The sequence below is a fragment of the Phaeodactylum tricornutum genome, chromosome 1 (assembly GCF_000150955.2).
Source record: "Phaeodactylum tricornutum CCAP 1055/1 chromosome 1, whole genome shotgun sequence".
In the NCBI taxonomy this organism is placed as follows: domain Eukaryota; phylum Bacillariophyta; class Bacillariophyceae; order Surirellales; family Neidiaceae; genus Phaeodactylum; species Phaeodactylum tricornutum.
The window spans coordinates 2,173,115-2,188,356 of record NC_011669.1 but is presented as its reverse complement, the minus strand read 5'-3'; the positions used below and the strand labels follow the sequence as shown (position 1 = coordinate 2,188,356).

Genomic DNA, 15,242 nt, shown 5'->3' with positions numbered 1-15,242 from the left:
TAACTCATCAGCCAACTGCACGGTTGTACGTTGTGAATTTGACGTTTCTCGTGAAATGACGGTCAGTCATGTGCTCGTACTTCGGACTGACAGCATACGTTAGAGGCGCACGTCTGACTGACGTGGAGAGAGAAACTATTCACAATCATGAGATTCAAGATACATATTTAGGAAAACAGTATTGTACGTGAAGAAGCAAGATACGTTCAACATGGGAACGAAATAGCAAGAAAGAAGAAATGATTTGGTCGAAGTTGATCGTGCGAAATCACTTTAGAGGATAGTAACAAATGCTCACTAATTTTATTGTAGTCGGATGTAAAGAGAAGTTTACAAGGAGTTGACCGACTGTTATTCTACGTGGAGTAAAAAGAGAGGGTCGAGATTTCAACAGACATTGTGTTGATGTCTGTGTCACAGGCGGCAGAGGATTTGTCAGGCATCGCATTCGTTGTCAGTCAGTTTCGTATCAACCCCCTTTGGTATTGTAAGGGCTTGTGATCATAATTCACTGTCATTCCGATCGATTTACAATTAGGTTAGATACGATTCACAGTCGATCTTTTTGCAACAGGAACAAAACGATACAGTCAGTAGATCAACTCTATCAATAGTCATAATAGATACCTCGCCATTTCAGTGAGAAGAACTGGCTATACTTTTATTGTCATATTCACAGTTAGCCACACTGTAGTGTCAATATTGACAAGATCGACTACACACTGTAAACTTTTAATACTACCTGCACCATCCGACATAAGATAACTACAATGACTTTGTAATTGAGAAGGATCCACTTGCCTTTTCGGGATAGCGTTTCCACAAAAAATCTTGACAAGATACACCAATAACTACATTCGGATGCGCTGGCCACGGCTTGTACCCGCAAGGAAATCCGTACTGTTCCAGTTCTGGCATGCACCCAGTGACCTCATGGCGTTTGCTACATCCAAATACATTAGACCATTCCAAGACGAAGCCCGCTTCTTCGAGAAGAGCAAAGTGCAATCCAAAATAGTAAACATGCTCGCGCGAATCCAACCAAGTCCGCGTGACGTGCGTCTCAATCGACAACTGGTCAACGTGGTGCAAGTATGACGGATCTTCGCGGAGAATATCGCGGGCAAAAGCTACTTCGCAGCCTTCACAGTCTAGTTTGATGATATCAATGTGTTTAAGTCCAAGGAAAAACCGCATCTTGGGCATACTGACCAACCACCAGTCCTCAGCACCACCCTTGTCGACTTCTCGTTCTTCATTATTCATCAGCAACGTGGCTCCGACGTTATGGAAGGTTACTAGCGGGTGAAGTTTTGACGGATGCTCAACCGTCGGATCCCCGGCAAAGCCTCGGCAGCCCCATCTATCTGCCAGGATACGATCAAAGGAAGGATCGTCATTGATGCCGAACGAAATAAAATTACAAGGCTTGGGCGGTGCCGGGCCGCAAAGGTTATGGTCCCCCTCAATGTTGAGACCGATGTTAATCAGATCGCATGTTCCATGCTTCTTAATTTTTTTCTTGTGGCCAATCATGTCCCCATATTTTTTCAAATAGACACCTACACGATCTAAAGCCTGTTGCTGTTCGCTGCCTTCCATTTCTGACCATAGTTTCCAGTCGGGATGAAGCGAATACTTCAAGGGCTCAACGGAGAGAAGCGGATTTCGATTCTTAGACATTTCTTCAGACCCCCGTAGGGATGACACTGTACTTGTCACAGCCAAAGCGAATAACTGGGCTGACTCATGCTCGTCGTATTGTGCCGATCCGCCGAAAATAAAGAAGATCAAAGCAGCAATCAGCAAACCAGACATGCAAACACTTCATCTACATCTCTGACCGATCGAAGTGTGAATCCTCTGTTTCTTTGTTGTGACCTTCATGTTTAATAAGATGCAGAGAGAGCTGAACTTATTTCTTCTCACCTGCACTGACAGTGAACTGATTGACTGTAAATGAACGCTGCACTCGAAGGATAGGATCGGGAGATTGCGATAATGCCGCAGGCATACATTTACAGTTAGTGCGCTTTTTTATTTCCTATGCATCGCTTTCGAAAAGCACTAACATTTTGACAAATTCCCAGCATTAGTATTTAACTTTAATTTCAAATGATAAATCCTACATCCAATTAATTTTATACAACATATGAATGTAAACCCATCATGAGCCACTTGTGTAGAGTAAAGTGGCTTGTTTCACAGTATGCCGGTGGCGATGGGACGAAGCCTGTCAAAAAAGCTTCGACTGAGACTCACGATTAGCTCTAACTGTTGATCCGTCCAATTTCTCAACCGGTGACAAGTAGGAAAACATTGGATATTGCTTTGCACACGATGGCAGGCAAACTGTGGAGGATTGCCGCCATCGTCTCGGTCGGGATCATCGCGATGCTGATGGCGAAGTCCGGCCCTGAGCTTGACTGGGAAGACGACATTCTTCCCAAAGCCCGACAAAAATATGATCCAACAATATCCTACAGCGTCAGCAAACCCTTGTCGAATCGAGTGGTCGTTGTCACTGGCGCAACCAGTGGGATCGGTCTTGGTCTGACACGAGCGCTTTCTAGTCTGGGTGCAAGTGTGATTGTGGTAGGAAGATCCAAGCGAAAATTGGCACTGCTGCAGGCTGAGATTCCGACAGTCCGCCCAATACTAGCAGACTTTTCCGACTTGGCGGCAGTTTCCTATGCGGCGACTGAGATTGCTCAAATGATAGATCAGGTAGATATCCTCATCAATAACGCTGGAATGCATGCGGCATTCAACCAGTGGAGTATGTCGAATCAAGGTTACGACACGGTATTTACGGTGAACTACCTTTCGCATTTTCTGCTTACCGAAATCTTAGCGCCAAAACTTGCCAACTCATCCCAGCCCCTCATTGCGCAAGTGTCCTCTTCCTATCATTGGGCCGTGGACGGTTCAGATCTGATGGTACACGATGAATCTGTCGGACCCGTCGCGAGTCAACCAGGAGGTTCTCACGGCTTTTATGTATTTCGGTCGCAGAGATCTTATGCAAACTCCAAGCTCGCTCAGATTTACCACGCAAGAGCATTGAAACGCAATCAGCCACTTCTCCAAGATGCTAGAATTGTCAGTATTTGCCCTGCATGGGTTGGAACGAACATCGCTGCAAGGTTTGGCTCCATGATTCACAACATAGTTGTTGCCAGCGGCTATTCTCCGGACGCTTGGGGCATTGCGTCAAGCTTGGAGGCCATTCTAGGAGACAATTATGAGGAAGACTTTTTCATGAACTCCAAGGTTTTTGATCTATTTCCGGCACTCAACCAAATTTTGTCCCCAGCTTGGATGTATCATACTGGAATACGGGATGCAGTTGCTTTTTGCATGGCGTCCGCATCAATGCAGCTGCAACGATTCTGGCCGCATGCTCACCCTAGTCCGTCTTCCTTGGAATCCTACAATGAAACAATTGGGAATTCTTTGTATGAATGGAGCTTGAGAGCTGTGGGAGAATTCAACCGCAACGCCTAGTTAATACAAAAAGGTGGTCACTAGCATACCTAGTTTGTTGTGTATCTATTCTATACCCAGACAGGAGCTGAGATATAACTTGTCAACAACGTAAACAGGATATCGAGAGCCAAACAAATCGCATTGCCAGTTCATGAAAGAGATGCGTCTTTGTGAGATGATGGCGCTTACTGTTAGCTTGGCAATCAAGCTAAGCGCGCGAAAGGCCAACGGAAGTCTAGCTAGCTAGTGTAGTAAAGTCATGCACTTCCGCCTACAGTTAACTAGCTAGTAGGCATACTTCGGTCGAGCCAGTCAGTCTGGTCATCGCCAGTCGAAAACGCAAGTCCGGGTTTTCAAACTTGTGCTTTGTTAGTAGGTCAAACGCCGATGAATAGGATGACCATGGCCCCGATCACTATCAAACACGAACGCTCTCTGACTGTGAGATACACTCACTGTCATCGACAACTCGGTTTTTTTGCTTGTGGATATTTTGGCTATTAAACATGGTACGTTATCCAGCGAGTGATGCAACGGACTATTCTTGGTTCCACTTCGGAGCGTCGACTCCGAAGTGGATAGTAGTCGCAGGTCACTACGCGCGGACGAGCCACATCGGTGCGGCAGCTGTTGTCGCGTTCCGGAACAAATTTCTTCTGAACAGTAGCACGCTGACCCGATACCCCTCTTCACTTTTCAGGCGCTTCCACGTAATATTCGTCAACGCAACTCCAAATTTGACGGCAATATCACCAAACGGGGCAGCGTACCCGTTGGAAAGGCTGCCAAGCACGAGGAAGTGTTCCCCGTGAGTAAAGGACTGATTGCCTTTTTTATGATCGTTGTGGTCGGATCTAGTTTGGTGCAGGTTTTTAATCTGTTTGGATCGGTCAACAAGCCACCGATTGAATAGGCCAAATGGAAATTTAGAGTAAACGATTAGATGACGTAAAAGCAAAGAAAAACGTTTCTATACCATACGATATCTTTGGGCATTAGACAACAAGTCGTTGCGTAAATTAAAAAAACTTTATGAGTAGCCGGTATGGGCGTATTGGTGGAATCTTCCTCTCATGACAATACTACCGTCTCCCAGAATAATAACAGTAAAAGCTCGCTATGAACAACATAGAATCCCTTCGTTTTCTTCAATTCTCAGATCAGAGAACAGCTTGTTCGTAACCGTCTTTGTAGCCGGGAGCGCAACTTTATCATTCCCGCTTGGATTCGTTGCGTTCCCAGCGCGTGGTGCTCTTTGTACTGGCCGCGGCCAATTCAACGTCCACACTCGTTAGGCCACTTTCCGGATCGTACATGTTCGTGGCTGTACGATTCGAATTCAGAACATTGTCGCCATCGACGGTGCCGTCCAGCAAATGTGTCCGCCATGCGTCATCCGGTAGTTCCGCTATCCGATGCACACGATTACCCAGCAGCGCAATCCATAAACAGCCCAAAACGCCAAAGCAAATTTGTAAGACAGCATAGGGATCTCGTCCCTGTGTGCACGTTTCCACGCCGGTAGCCATGTCCACGAAGCATTCTGGATCGCGGGTTAGCTTTCCCGTCAACCACATGATAAAGGATGCTGGCCAGGTTCCGCCCAAATTAGCGGCGGTATTCAAAAGTGTCATGTAGCTGCCACCAATAGCCGGATCCACCCGGCTAGCAAAAAATGTCATTTGTGCATTGAACTGCAAACTGCTGACGATTGCCTGCAACGCTGTGGACGCAATAATGGAGGACCAGAACAAGATACTGGCCGAGGAAGTTGTCCCTTTGCCTCGACGCAACACGGACAGCATGAGTAGATCCAAAAATGGAACGAGCGTTACGCGAAGCTTGAAAGCCGTTGTGAATTGTCGTAAAGGATGACCATGCCACAATTTCGTAGCAACAATTGGAACCAGAATACCCAAGGGAAGGATTACGGTCGGTGACAGTAAGGCCGTCGTTGACTTGGAAAGTCCCAATTCAACGGCTTTCAGAAACTTGACGTTGTCACCCAGTGCCGTCGGCAATCGATAGGTAAAAAGAATCAAAAACAACCATTGTACGGCTGGGAGTTTACAAACCGCCCAAAGTCGATGGTAGGTCTCCTTGAGACCAATTTCGGATGCGTCCAACTCATGTTCTTCGTCGCCGTTTCCGTCGGTCTTTTTGAGACGATCCGACGCAAGGAGCACTTCTGATGTGGGAGGCAGATTTTGTTCTACTGGTCTTTTCATTCTGGTCATCGTTGAGGTCGTCGTTTCGTGCTTGAACAGACCGACCGCCGTGGTAGTTATTAGCATGAAATAGCCCATAAACCGAATGAATCCCCCTAACGATACCAATCCGGTATCGGGATTGGACGGCAACCCAAAAAGAGGACGCCATAAGCTTTCGCTACTGTCGGCATCATTGAGAGCCAGAAACCCGACGAAACTCAAAAAGTATCCGATATTTTGACCGATCGAATTGCACACTGGTCCCCGACCTCGATTTTTTTTACTCAACATGGTCAACGCCCATCCATCCACTGCAATGTCTTGTGTGGCCATGAGCGCGTAAAGGACAAAGAAAAATATGGTGACGCCCTTGACGTTGAAAGATTCAGTAACGAGATGGTTGTTGGTGCCGAGCCCAAGTTGCGTCTCGACAAAATTGGCCCCACCCACCATGAGCAATCCAGCCAGCAGTTGGACCGGCACCAACCAGGACTTGCGTCGTCCAAAGCCTCGCAGAAAGCAGGCATCAACGACAGGAGCCCACAGCAACTTGAGCGAAAAGGGCCAGCTACAGAGTGCGAAAATAGCGTTGGCGTTGTAGCTGAGACGTGCCGCCTGTGCTGCCGTCGTCGTCATCGAGGAAGCCCCGCTACCCGCGGCTGCCGCGAGTGCGGCGGGAATGGCGGCACTGGCAGCGTTCTCGGCGAACGCCTTCATCTTTTGTTGAATCAGAAACGGAATCGAGGCCGATAAGCCCATCGGAATTCCCTGCAGTGTGTATAGGGCAATTAAGATGGCGTAATTGTAGCGATCGTGGTCGGGTGCCGGTTTTACTTCGTCGTCGAGCGGGAAAGGCGACTGGGGAGAGCTCGAGTTCGGATGCTGGAAGTTGTCATCGCCGTCCGAAGGATCACCCGCCGCTTGCTTTGCTGTGTTGGAGGACACGCGGTAGCGCGTGGTGGTGCTAATGTCGGGTCGAAACTCTGCCGACGGGAAAGGTGCCGTCACATGGGAATAGGGATTGTTACTACTGTCGTTGATCGACGCCATGGTGGGGTTCCTTCGTTTCATTGCTGGCTACCGCTAGAGCATTAACGGATTCTGGTAAGAACGGACTACTTCGCCCTGTTCTTCCAAGCCAGCTCTTTGTGCTTTTTTGGACGTCAATGGAAGTTTGTTGTGAATGGTTATGCGATGTTCCCGGTGTGTTTCCATCACCGTGACCGGACCACGCACGTCACATCATTTTTACCAGCCCCGCCCTCTCGTGGCATTGTACCTATCTATCTCTAGTCCCGGAAACTAGGTAATTCCATTTTATTTGACATGCTAGCCGCTATTCCATTGAGGCAAACTCTTTCTATCAAACGAGACATCCTAAGGTTCCCACCCCGACGAAGGGCCTTCATAAAATGAGGACTACGGCAATCTCCTAACTCTAGGAAAAATAAACACACAGTTGACTTTGAGCAAGAACCCAGGAACTTTCTGGGTATCACAAAGACGAAGATTTCGCTTGTAAACGACCCGGGCCTATTGCCATGCGGACAACTTTACTCTCAATACCAGTGTGTCGTGTCATCGCAGCATCGACGATCGTCCCAAGTCATCATCAGATATGATGCACGAGAAAACACCTTGATCACGGTCTGGTGTGCTTGAACTGTCATGGAACCAGATACAATTGATGTCAATGCTTCCAGGATGCTAGCGAATGTAACCAATCCGATTGTCGCTCATGGATAGTGACAGCCGTCTCGTAGATTTGCTGATCGTACTGTGTATAGTCGGATACCAAACTCCACAAGCTCGCGTTGCGCTCCAGGGCATAAACGACGTCCCCAGTAATATTGGAACGCATCGATTGAATGAGCGGTAATCTCGAGGTCATTTCTATATTGGCAAAGAATTCGAACAATTTCGTCACTTGTTGGGATTGGTCCATCATGAAACGTAGTAATTCGATACTTTCCGGTATGCGCTCCACTAATCCGACGACAACGTTGTGTCGCACCAAATTGGCCCGAGTGAGATTGACGCGACGGGCACTGCTCCACGAGATTCCTTCACGGGTTACCCAATACTTTTGTTCCGGAGTAATCAAGTAAGCGGCGTATCGTTCGTAGTATACGCTCTTGGCCAAATCGGCATGAACCCGAGCCTCCACCTCTTCGACGGCTCGTGCAACTGTCCAATCGAACGTACGCTTCTCCGACAAAATATCACTGACAAACTTGTTCACAGGATGTCGGAACCAAACCACGTACTGTACCGGCGACGATTGAGTTGGTTGATTTCCAAGATGCCTTGGTGGTGCGGTCACGCGTTTGTTATCGTTCTTTGTTTTCCAAAACTGTCCCATACCAATAGGAATGCGTCCAGCTACTATGTCAACCTGTTGCAGTTGCGACGAGTCCATCGGGCCACCTTGCCTTTTATAGCCCGTACGGTTGGCCATGTAGGAATTCTGGCACATATGGTATGGCATAGAACTTTCTAAACTGTTGTACCAGGCCTCATCACCATGCTTACCACCCAACAGCAAGAATTCGTAGCCCACATCAACACAATGCGTGACGATCGCCAATCCAGCGTGACAGAATTCTGCATATCCACGCATCAGGGCACGGATAATCGTCCCTGCCGAACGAAACATGTGAATATAGACGATTTTCGTGTCCCGCACGAGTATATCGTCCTTGTCGTCGTGCTCGCCTTCGTCACAATACCACCATCGCCGCGGTCGAGGTTCCCCTTCTTGTTGATCCATCAGTAGCGGACCAATGAGCGATTCATTCTGCAGCAATCGCTCGTCGTAGTAAAAGAAAGCCTCCACTTCTCTCTCCGAAGCACCTTTGAAATAGAACTCGTCTGGTTTGATCCGGGGTCGCCCATTGGATTGCAACAGTGTATTCCCAACACTAGGACTCTGCAAAAACCATTGCAGGGATTCCCCATCCTTACGATTTGATAAGGTGGACGAAAATGGCACAGTTGTTGACATCCAACCCAGATGCGATGCCAACATAATTCCTATCGCCACCATGGACAAGCAAATCCGATACCTTGAAAACCCAAGCCTTGCTCGTGGAGAGAAGTCCCCTACTCTCCGGAGGTTCGCATTGTAACCACCGCGGGATCCATTGATGGATGGAAGATTCCGGTAATATAATGTTTCGTCTGCAACAGCTCTATTCTGGTTGCGATGATACAGCGCCATGGTAATTTTGCGAAATGACGAAATGTGGAGTGTGAGTGAAATGTATTCGTAGCCCGAATGCGGAGCGCTTGGACGATTCGAAGGTAACGAGGACCTAGAGGTGCGGACTGCCACCGGTAGTTGCTTCGAAAGTTTGTACGCGAAGAAGAATAGGTACAGTCAAGAGCCAAAGCTACATCGTGCGAGGCATGTTTTGTATGTGTGAGTCTCTAGGTACCGAGCCCGTCGATCTGCGACTTGGAGGGATGAGGAGAAACAGGAAATCATGATGCTGGCGCTGGAGCAAAATTTAAACATTCACTTTCACTTTACAGAAACAAATTTTGAATTATAACTTCAAAGTGAAAAACATTTTCGATGGATAAACGTTTTGTTAACTTGAGCCGTCCAAGCCTGACACCAAAGCGGTGAAAGGTAGACATACAAAAGAAAATGCGGAAAGATGATTGCACGCATTCCTAGAGTTGATGCAATGCTTAATCGGAGTTTGATAAGTATGAGAGAGATAGCATTATAGCCCAAAATTTAATTGGCGTTGTTGTTCTTGCCAAAGACTCCCAAGAGGGCACCGGCTAGACCCGGACCATCCGGTTCGAGTGCGGCGGCAATATCATCCTTTGTGGGCTGCTTAACAAACTGGCGCCCTTCAATAAAGCCTGCTTTCTTTAGTCGCATGGCTTGCGGGTTTTCTAAAAGAGTAAACGTTCGACCATCCGTATTCATAATCACAACTTGCCGATCGAAAGGTCCGAATGAGGCCGACTGCGCGCATTTTTTCGAAAAAGGGGTTAGTTGCATCATTTAGAGAGGCCCAAAAGAAATTGTTTGCAAAGGTTCGTTTTACCCGCGTGCGATACCACGCATATACGAAAGGCAAGGACCAAACATACCTGATCATTCTCAAACGTTTTACGTTCAACCGTCAATCTGTTCTTCTCCTTGTTATCTTCCGTCTGCTGTCGAAGTTTTTCAATCAATGCGTTTCCTTGCGTTTCTTCCGCAGCCGCCCGCAACGTTGCTTCCTTTTGTCGCACGATTTCGGACGGATCGCGAAAGTATTGTTTCGCCTTGTCGTTATCGTTTGATTCCGTACGGACGACCGATTCCAGGCAAGCCCCGAGCGGCCCTCGCTTTTTGCAAATCTGAAAAAATCATGCAAAAGTTAACTACTCATTTTGTGCACATACACGGCATGCTGTCGCCCAACGGGAAAATTAGACGGCGGAACCTACCATGACATTTTCTCCCGTAAATAGAGTAGGCGCGTCCCTTTCAACGCCAATTTCGTCAGCCAAAGCGGCAGGAGCCCCGATCACGATGGTTGATGCCAGAAATACGGAGGCCACAAGCTTCCCTAGATCGTTGCTTTTCTTTGATTGAAGACGGGAAGGGCTTGAATTCATCGATGGCGCAGTGGCACGAGACACAGCGGGCTTTGGTAAGGAGGTGATCCAAGCCGCTGTTGGCGCCATCGTCGCTAATGCGAACAGTAACAATCGAGCAAGCGTTTGAGTTGCCCTCGTCATATTTGGTCTATGCGTTTGAGGTGAAATTGTTGAGTGACAGTGAATCAACCGCTCACGACAAACAGGAAAAACAGCGTCGGAAATGAGTGCTATTACTGACAGTCAGAGTCGATTGATTGTGAGAGTTATGGCATGAGGCAACTCCCTAATGTGATTGATTTGAAAATTGCATCCGCCAATCGACGATAGAAGTGGTGGACTTTCCTTTGAAAGTGTCAGTACAGTGAGTGATCTACGACGTACCATACTCTCCGATCAACACGTCAGTTGCACGTCTGTCTGACCGTCAACCTTGTCCGCATCGTGCGTTTCCTTCGTTCCTTCCCTACGGATAAGATACAGCGATCAACGATCAAGGATGACACTACTAGCCAGCACTAGCTAGTGCTTTCTGCCAAGGAGTTCCTCGAAATCGACGAAACGGTGTATTCATTCATAACTTTTCTTGTGGTTTGGTCGTCAGAAATTCATCTTTCTTACTATAAAGTCCGCGATCCATTCCGACTTGCGCCATTCTACCTTTACTGGATTATTGCTGTCATGATGAAAGTAAAACGACGGGCACCAGCAAGGCCATCCACCTTTTTTACTTTATGGAACGCATCGCTTGTCAAGTATTTAATATTATTACTATGTACGAAAACGCTTGGTACGACAACGGTATCCGCCTTTCAATTCACAACCTCTTTTGTGGTCCGAGCGGGTTCGCGAACGGCTTCTTTCGCCTCACCCACTGCCCTCCACATGGACAGTGAATTTTTCACAGACGCAACGGAAACCCCCGAGACTGTCGCGGAGACGCCGGAGTTGAAGGACAAAAACGAAAAAGTTTTCGAAAAAGGAGCACTAGTAAGGGTTTGCGTCGAGGGTGTCAAGGCTTTCCAAGTACCTAAAAAGGGGCAAGGGACCTTCGACGCGGACAAGAACTTTGTTCTGGGAGAAAAATTTCTCCTCTTACCGGTAGGAATGCGTGGGACGATCACCAAAATATACAACCAAGACGAAGTGAGCGCAAATTTTCCAGTACAGGTGAAATTTCAACCGGGCACAAACCTGGAAGAAGGATACGATGCACCGGTGGCATTCATGATGCACATGGAAACGTATGAAATTGAAGTGATTTGATTCACTGTCGGAGCTCATACCTTTTAGGAGCAGAACGTCACGCGCAGATAAGACCGTTTCCATGTGCATGCAGCAACATCCTGCCCTCTGTACCAACAGCAAAGACATACACGGGCTAACGTAAGCTAAGAGGCTAACACAAAACATAGCTAAATACCATCAACGATTACGAATAAAACGAGTGCATTCACTCTTCCTTCTTTTCCTCCACAAAAACCTCTTCGTACTTTTTTCGGGATGGATGGTCTTCCTGAGGACGGTTGAATGGTGTCCACACGGGCTCTCCGATGAAAAGACGCATAGCATGAATTATGCGTTCTTCGTCGCATGTGAACCCTGTTCAAAACGCACGAGAGGAATGAGTCACCCTGTGTTGTTGAATGCAAAAATGGTGTCGAGCAACCAGAAAGTTTAGGACCTTTTACTCACGATGATAAATGCCCTCTGGGAGTGTCATGAGATCACCCTTTTTGACATGAATCCGAATCCATTTGTCTTCCACTATTCGCAGGAGTAGAAGAACAAAATGAGATCATTTGAGCCGTAGTATTGGACAGTCGATGACATGGTACTTACAGTTGCGGACGTCAAAAAAACCTGATCCACCAAGAATGTATCGGATTTCCTCGGCATCATGAATGTGCTCTTCAAAGAAGCTTGCAATTTTCTTCTCAAAGTCCTATATTCATAAAATACGAGTTAGTCTCACCTCATCCATCCTGAGATTCCGTGCGCAGACCCAGTTTGACTCATGAAACATACCGGTAGGTAATCGGGATGGATCGTAATGATATCCGCATAACTTTGGGAAACGCAACCAAAACTTTAGTGTATAGTCGATGGAATTTCTTCTAACGTACAGTCTCTATCTCACCTATATCCACGATCGTCGCGGAGAGCCTTTAGCTTGGGATCAGTGGCGTTTTCCGGATTCTGTTTTTTTTTAGAAATGAACGGACATCGCGTCAGTCTCATGTCGACAAAATTGATTGAAATTTCAGCAGCCGTCCATCCACAGAATATTTCTATCAAAGGTGCATCTTACCCATGGTACAGCCTTGACGGGATACTCGTACGACTCAGCGTCCATTTTCCAATAGCAGAGACCTATCTTTTTCAGCTCGTCCACTGTTGCCGGGACATTGGGCTCCAATCGGTTGGGCTTGGTTTGGTCTTCGACAGCATCCGGCATATGCCATGCATCGGGCCAATCGCTGTCTGTTGCCATCTGATAGGACATCTTTTGCTTTTTGTTGGCATCCGTCGGTTCCATGTGTTGCGGTGCAGGAGGCTCAGAGACAGCAACTGTAAGATCGCTCATTTGCAAAGTTGATTTGAGCACGTAACTTCGCCCCTATTTCGTCAAAATGAACGTGCTTGTGAATGTATTTACGTCACTGTCAGTAATTGCTTCTGATTTTTCAACGGTTATCAACAGTAACGTAATAATGGGTTTTTGCCGTCGATTTTTGCAATCCCCGCTGACTTGCGGACAAGGATCATAAATACTGACCCACAGACAAACGCCTTGCTATCCCCATCTATACGACCTGCTGATTGCGATTTTGCTCGCTGCCTGGAAAATATCGGACAGTCACATCAAGAGGACAAAGAGTTCACCGTTGGGGAATAGCATTTTCGTTAAGCGAATTGGCATATCGCTACAGCGAGTACACAGTGAGTCACTGTCTGTTATCCCACAGTCGGGGTACGCACACCCTTCGGAATCCCGTCTCCAAATATATATATGTTTGAAATTGCATCTGCACGTGACAGTACAGACATATTTTGACCAATCCAATAGTACCGAATGGAAGATTGTGGCCAGAGAAATGTTACGTTGCGTATGCCGTGGAACGATATCAACAGTCGCGAATCGCCTTCGCGATCTTTCGATGCGCTTCCATTGGCTCCTAAAAAAAGATCCTATCTCTCGTAGCGGTTCGTCCCACCACCACTACGAGAGAGTTGCACACCAACTCGCCGCCGAATCACAATTACCCACAAATCAAAACGACCCAAGAGTCATTACCTTGTCCCCCTATCTTATCGCTTAGATCCATTTGAACAATCATGTAAGCTCGAAAACATTGTAGAGCTGGCGCTCGCTCCTAAGCCTATGGTCTTCTGCGTGGCAGCATAGTAGCTCGTTTGTGACTCGAAGGATCATGGAATAGCCGGTCTTTTTGTCACTTGACGGGTTTGGCCAAACCAAAAAAGTATGACAACAATCTGTCCTCGTGGAAACAGCAGCCGAACGGTTACACGAGGCGCTATTTGCGTTCGGCATTATCATAGTCGTAGACAGCTGTGCTCGGGTGCTCTCGGGTTATGTACCTCAACAACGAGGTTTGTCCGCTCTGTAGAGCGTCTTGGATTATTCCTCACCACTGTCTCTTCTTCTTTCCGAACATTTCAGGTCTAACCCCAAGTGTTACTTCGATATTAGTATCGGTGGAAAGCCCGCCGGACGTGTAAGTATTCACAAGAGTTTGATCAATAGCAATATGTCGCTAGCGGTCTTTGAGACTGACCTTGTGTGTTCGCCAAACAGATTGTGATGGAACTTCGTGCGGACGTTGTGCCCAAGACGGCCGAAAACTTCCGCGCTCTCTGCACTGGGTAAGGACTAATCTGCTCACGGGCCTGGAGTTTGCCGCCCCTTCAATGTTTCTTTCCCGTTTCGACATAGTCTCACAGTCCATTTCTCGTATGCGTTAACATATCTCAGGGAGAAGGGATTCGGATTCTCTGGGTCCAGTTTCCACCGTGTTATTCCAGGCTTTATGTGCCAGGGGTAAGTTTAGCTAGAAAAATGGATGCAAATGTTTCGCGAGTAGTGCGTTTAAAGACTCATTTTTCTTTCGTTTCTTTATTGTAGAGGTGACTTCACCAACCACAACGGAACTGGTGGAAAGAGCATTTACGGTAAGAACTCTTTATTGTATTCTGGACCTTCAATTCTATTGTTTGTTTTGCTAAACTGGAGTGCTATTCTACAGGCACCAAGTTTGCCGACGAAAATTTCCAGTTAAAGCACACCGGCGCTGGAACCCTTTCCATGGCTAACGCTGGTCCGAACACTAACGGATCCCAGTTCTTCTTGTGCACGGCGGAAACCTCCTGGTTGGACGGCAAGCATGTTGTTTTTGGTTCTGTGGTCGAAGGAATGGACGTCGTTCGTGCGGTGGAAGGAGTCGGTAGCGGCAGTGGGGCCACTCGTGCCAAAGTCATGATCGAGTCCGCCGGACAGCTCTAGGACCTGATGGGTGTGCACGTGTGCTGACTTCGTCATCGCACTCGCTCGAAAGGGAAAGCATGGACTCGTAGAATGCATATGTTGAAGGATAATAATAAAGCTTATCTAGTTTCGTCGCAAAAAAACTTGATTTACATTAACAGTAAGCCCGGCTGTGGCTTTCTTGATATAAGTTTTTGTTGCTCTAATGCCTATCAGGCATCGCGTTCTTTTGGAATGATTGTGATCAACAGAGACCTTCCCAAAACTTGGTCACAACTCACTGTCACATCAGTCAATACTTTTCAAACAATCTGAATCCATACTTCATACAAAAACATGGTTAATCACAGTCAGGAGCAACACTTCAATATCGAGGTTTCACTGTGCCATTGTAAAAGGAAGATGGAAAGAGTGACAATCACAACGCACCA

The 15,242-nt window shown here is 47.2% G+C and overlaps 8 protein-coding genes across 8 annotated transcripts; 3 read left to right on the top strand and 5 right to left on the bottom strand.

Moving 5' to 3' along the window:
- Positions 1-765: 765 nt before the first annotated feature.
- Positions 766-1,818, bottom strand: PHATRDRAFT_32315 (predicted protein; the record flags this gene model as incomplete). Its single annotated transcript, XM_002176891.1, has 1 exon — positions 766-1,818. One exon carries the CDS (start codon positions 1,816-1,818, stop codon positions 766-768), a length of 1,053 nt encoding a protein of 350 aa, XP_002176927.1.
- A 522-nt stretch (positions 1,819-2,340) lies between these two features.
- PHATRDRAFT_32314 (predicted protein) lies at positions 2,341-3,507 on the top strand (the record flags this gene model as incomplete). The annotated part of the gene is made up of 1 exon (XM_002177428.1): positions 2,341-3,507. The coding sequence occupies one exon, from the start codon at positions 2,341-2,343 to the stop codon at positions 3,505-3,507; it is 1,167 nt and encodes a 388-aa protein (XP_002177464.1).
- Positions 3,508-4,700: 1,193 nt separating this feature from the next.
- PHATRDRAFT_54049 (acetyl-coa transporter) lies at positions 4,701-6,749 on the bottom strand (the record flags this gene model as incomplete). The annotated part of the gene is made up of 2 exons (XM_002176890.2): positions 4,701-6,300; positions 6,409-6,749. 2 exons carry the CDS (start codon positions 6,747-6,749, stop codon positions 4,701-4,703), a joined length of 1,941 nt encoding a protein of 646 aa, XP_002176926.1.
- Positions 6,750-7,389: 640 nt separating this feature from the next.
- On the bottom strand, positions 7,390-9,091 carry PHATRDRAFT_43155 (predicted protein; the record flags this gene model as incomplete). Its single annotated transcript, XM_002176889.1, has 1 exon — positions 7,390-9,091. The coding sequence occupies exon 1, from the start codon at positions 8,917-8,919 to the stop codon at positions 7,390-7,392; it is 1,530 nt and encodes a 509-aa protein (XP_002176925.1). The 5' UTR covers positions 8,920-9,091.
- A 353-nt stretch (positions 9,092-9,444) lies between these two features.
- PHATRDRAFT_32311 (predicted protein) lies at positions 9,445-10,391 on the bottom strand (the record flags this gene model as incomplete). The annotated part of the gene is made up of 3 exons (XM_002176888.1): positions 9,445-9,681; positions 9,810-10,061; positions 10,152-10,391. 3 exons carry the CDS (start codon positions 10,389-10,391, stop codon positions 9,445-9,447), a joined length of 729 nt encoding a protein of 242 aa, XP_002176924.1.
- A 594-nt stretch (positions 10,392-10,985) lies between these two features.
- PHATRDRAFT_43154 (predicted protein) lies at positions 10,986-11,741 on the top strand (the record flags this gene model as incomplete). Its single annotated transcript, XM_002177427.1, has 1 exon — positions 10,986-11,741. The coding sequence occupies one exon, from the start codon at positions 10,986-10,988 to the stop codon at positions 11,568-11,570; it is 585 nt and encodes a 194-aa protein (XP_002177463.1). The 3' UTR covers positions 11,571-11,741.
- A 52-nt stretch (positions 11,742-11,793) lies between these two features.
- PHATRDRAFT_25000 (predicted protein) lies at positions 11,794-12,944 on the bottom strand (the record flags this gene model as incomplete). Its single annotated transcript, XM_002176887.1, has 6 exons — positions 12,616-12,944; positions 12,445-12,503; positions 12,333-12,372; positions 12,147-12,249; positions 12,000-12,071; positions 11,794-11,906 (listed from the first exon to the last, which is right to left on the bottom strand). Coding segments are annotated over exons 1-6 (663 nt in total), but the record flags the coding sequence as incomplete, so codon positions are not given.
- A 634-nt stretch (positions 12,945-13,578) lies between these two features.
- On the top strand, positions 13,579-14,954 carry PHATRDRAFT_43152 (predicted protein). Its single transcript, XM_002177426.1, has 6 exons — positions 13,579-13,645; positions 13,990-14,044; positions 14,125-14,192; positions 14,302-14,367; positions 14,452-14,498; positions 14,573-14,954. Coding segments are annotated over exons 1-6 (495 nt in total). The 5' UTR covers positions 13,579-13,643; the 3' UTR covers positions 14,830-14,954.
- Positions 14,955-15,242: the final 288 nt, after the last annotated feature.

Bases quoted from the DNA above. Each gene is read 5' to 3' on its own strand.
- PHATRDRAFT_43152 (XM_002177426.1), top strand. The intron at 14,045-14,124 runs GTAAGTATTCAC...TTCGCCAAACAG, and splicing joins GTGGAAAGCCCGCCGGACGT to ATTGTGATGGAACTTCGTGC. The intron at 14,499-14,572 runs GTAAGAACTCTT...GCTATTCTACAG, and splicing joins TGGTGGAAAGAGCATTTACG to GCACCAAGTTTGCCGACGAA.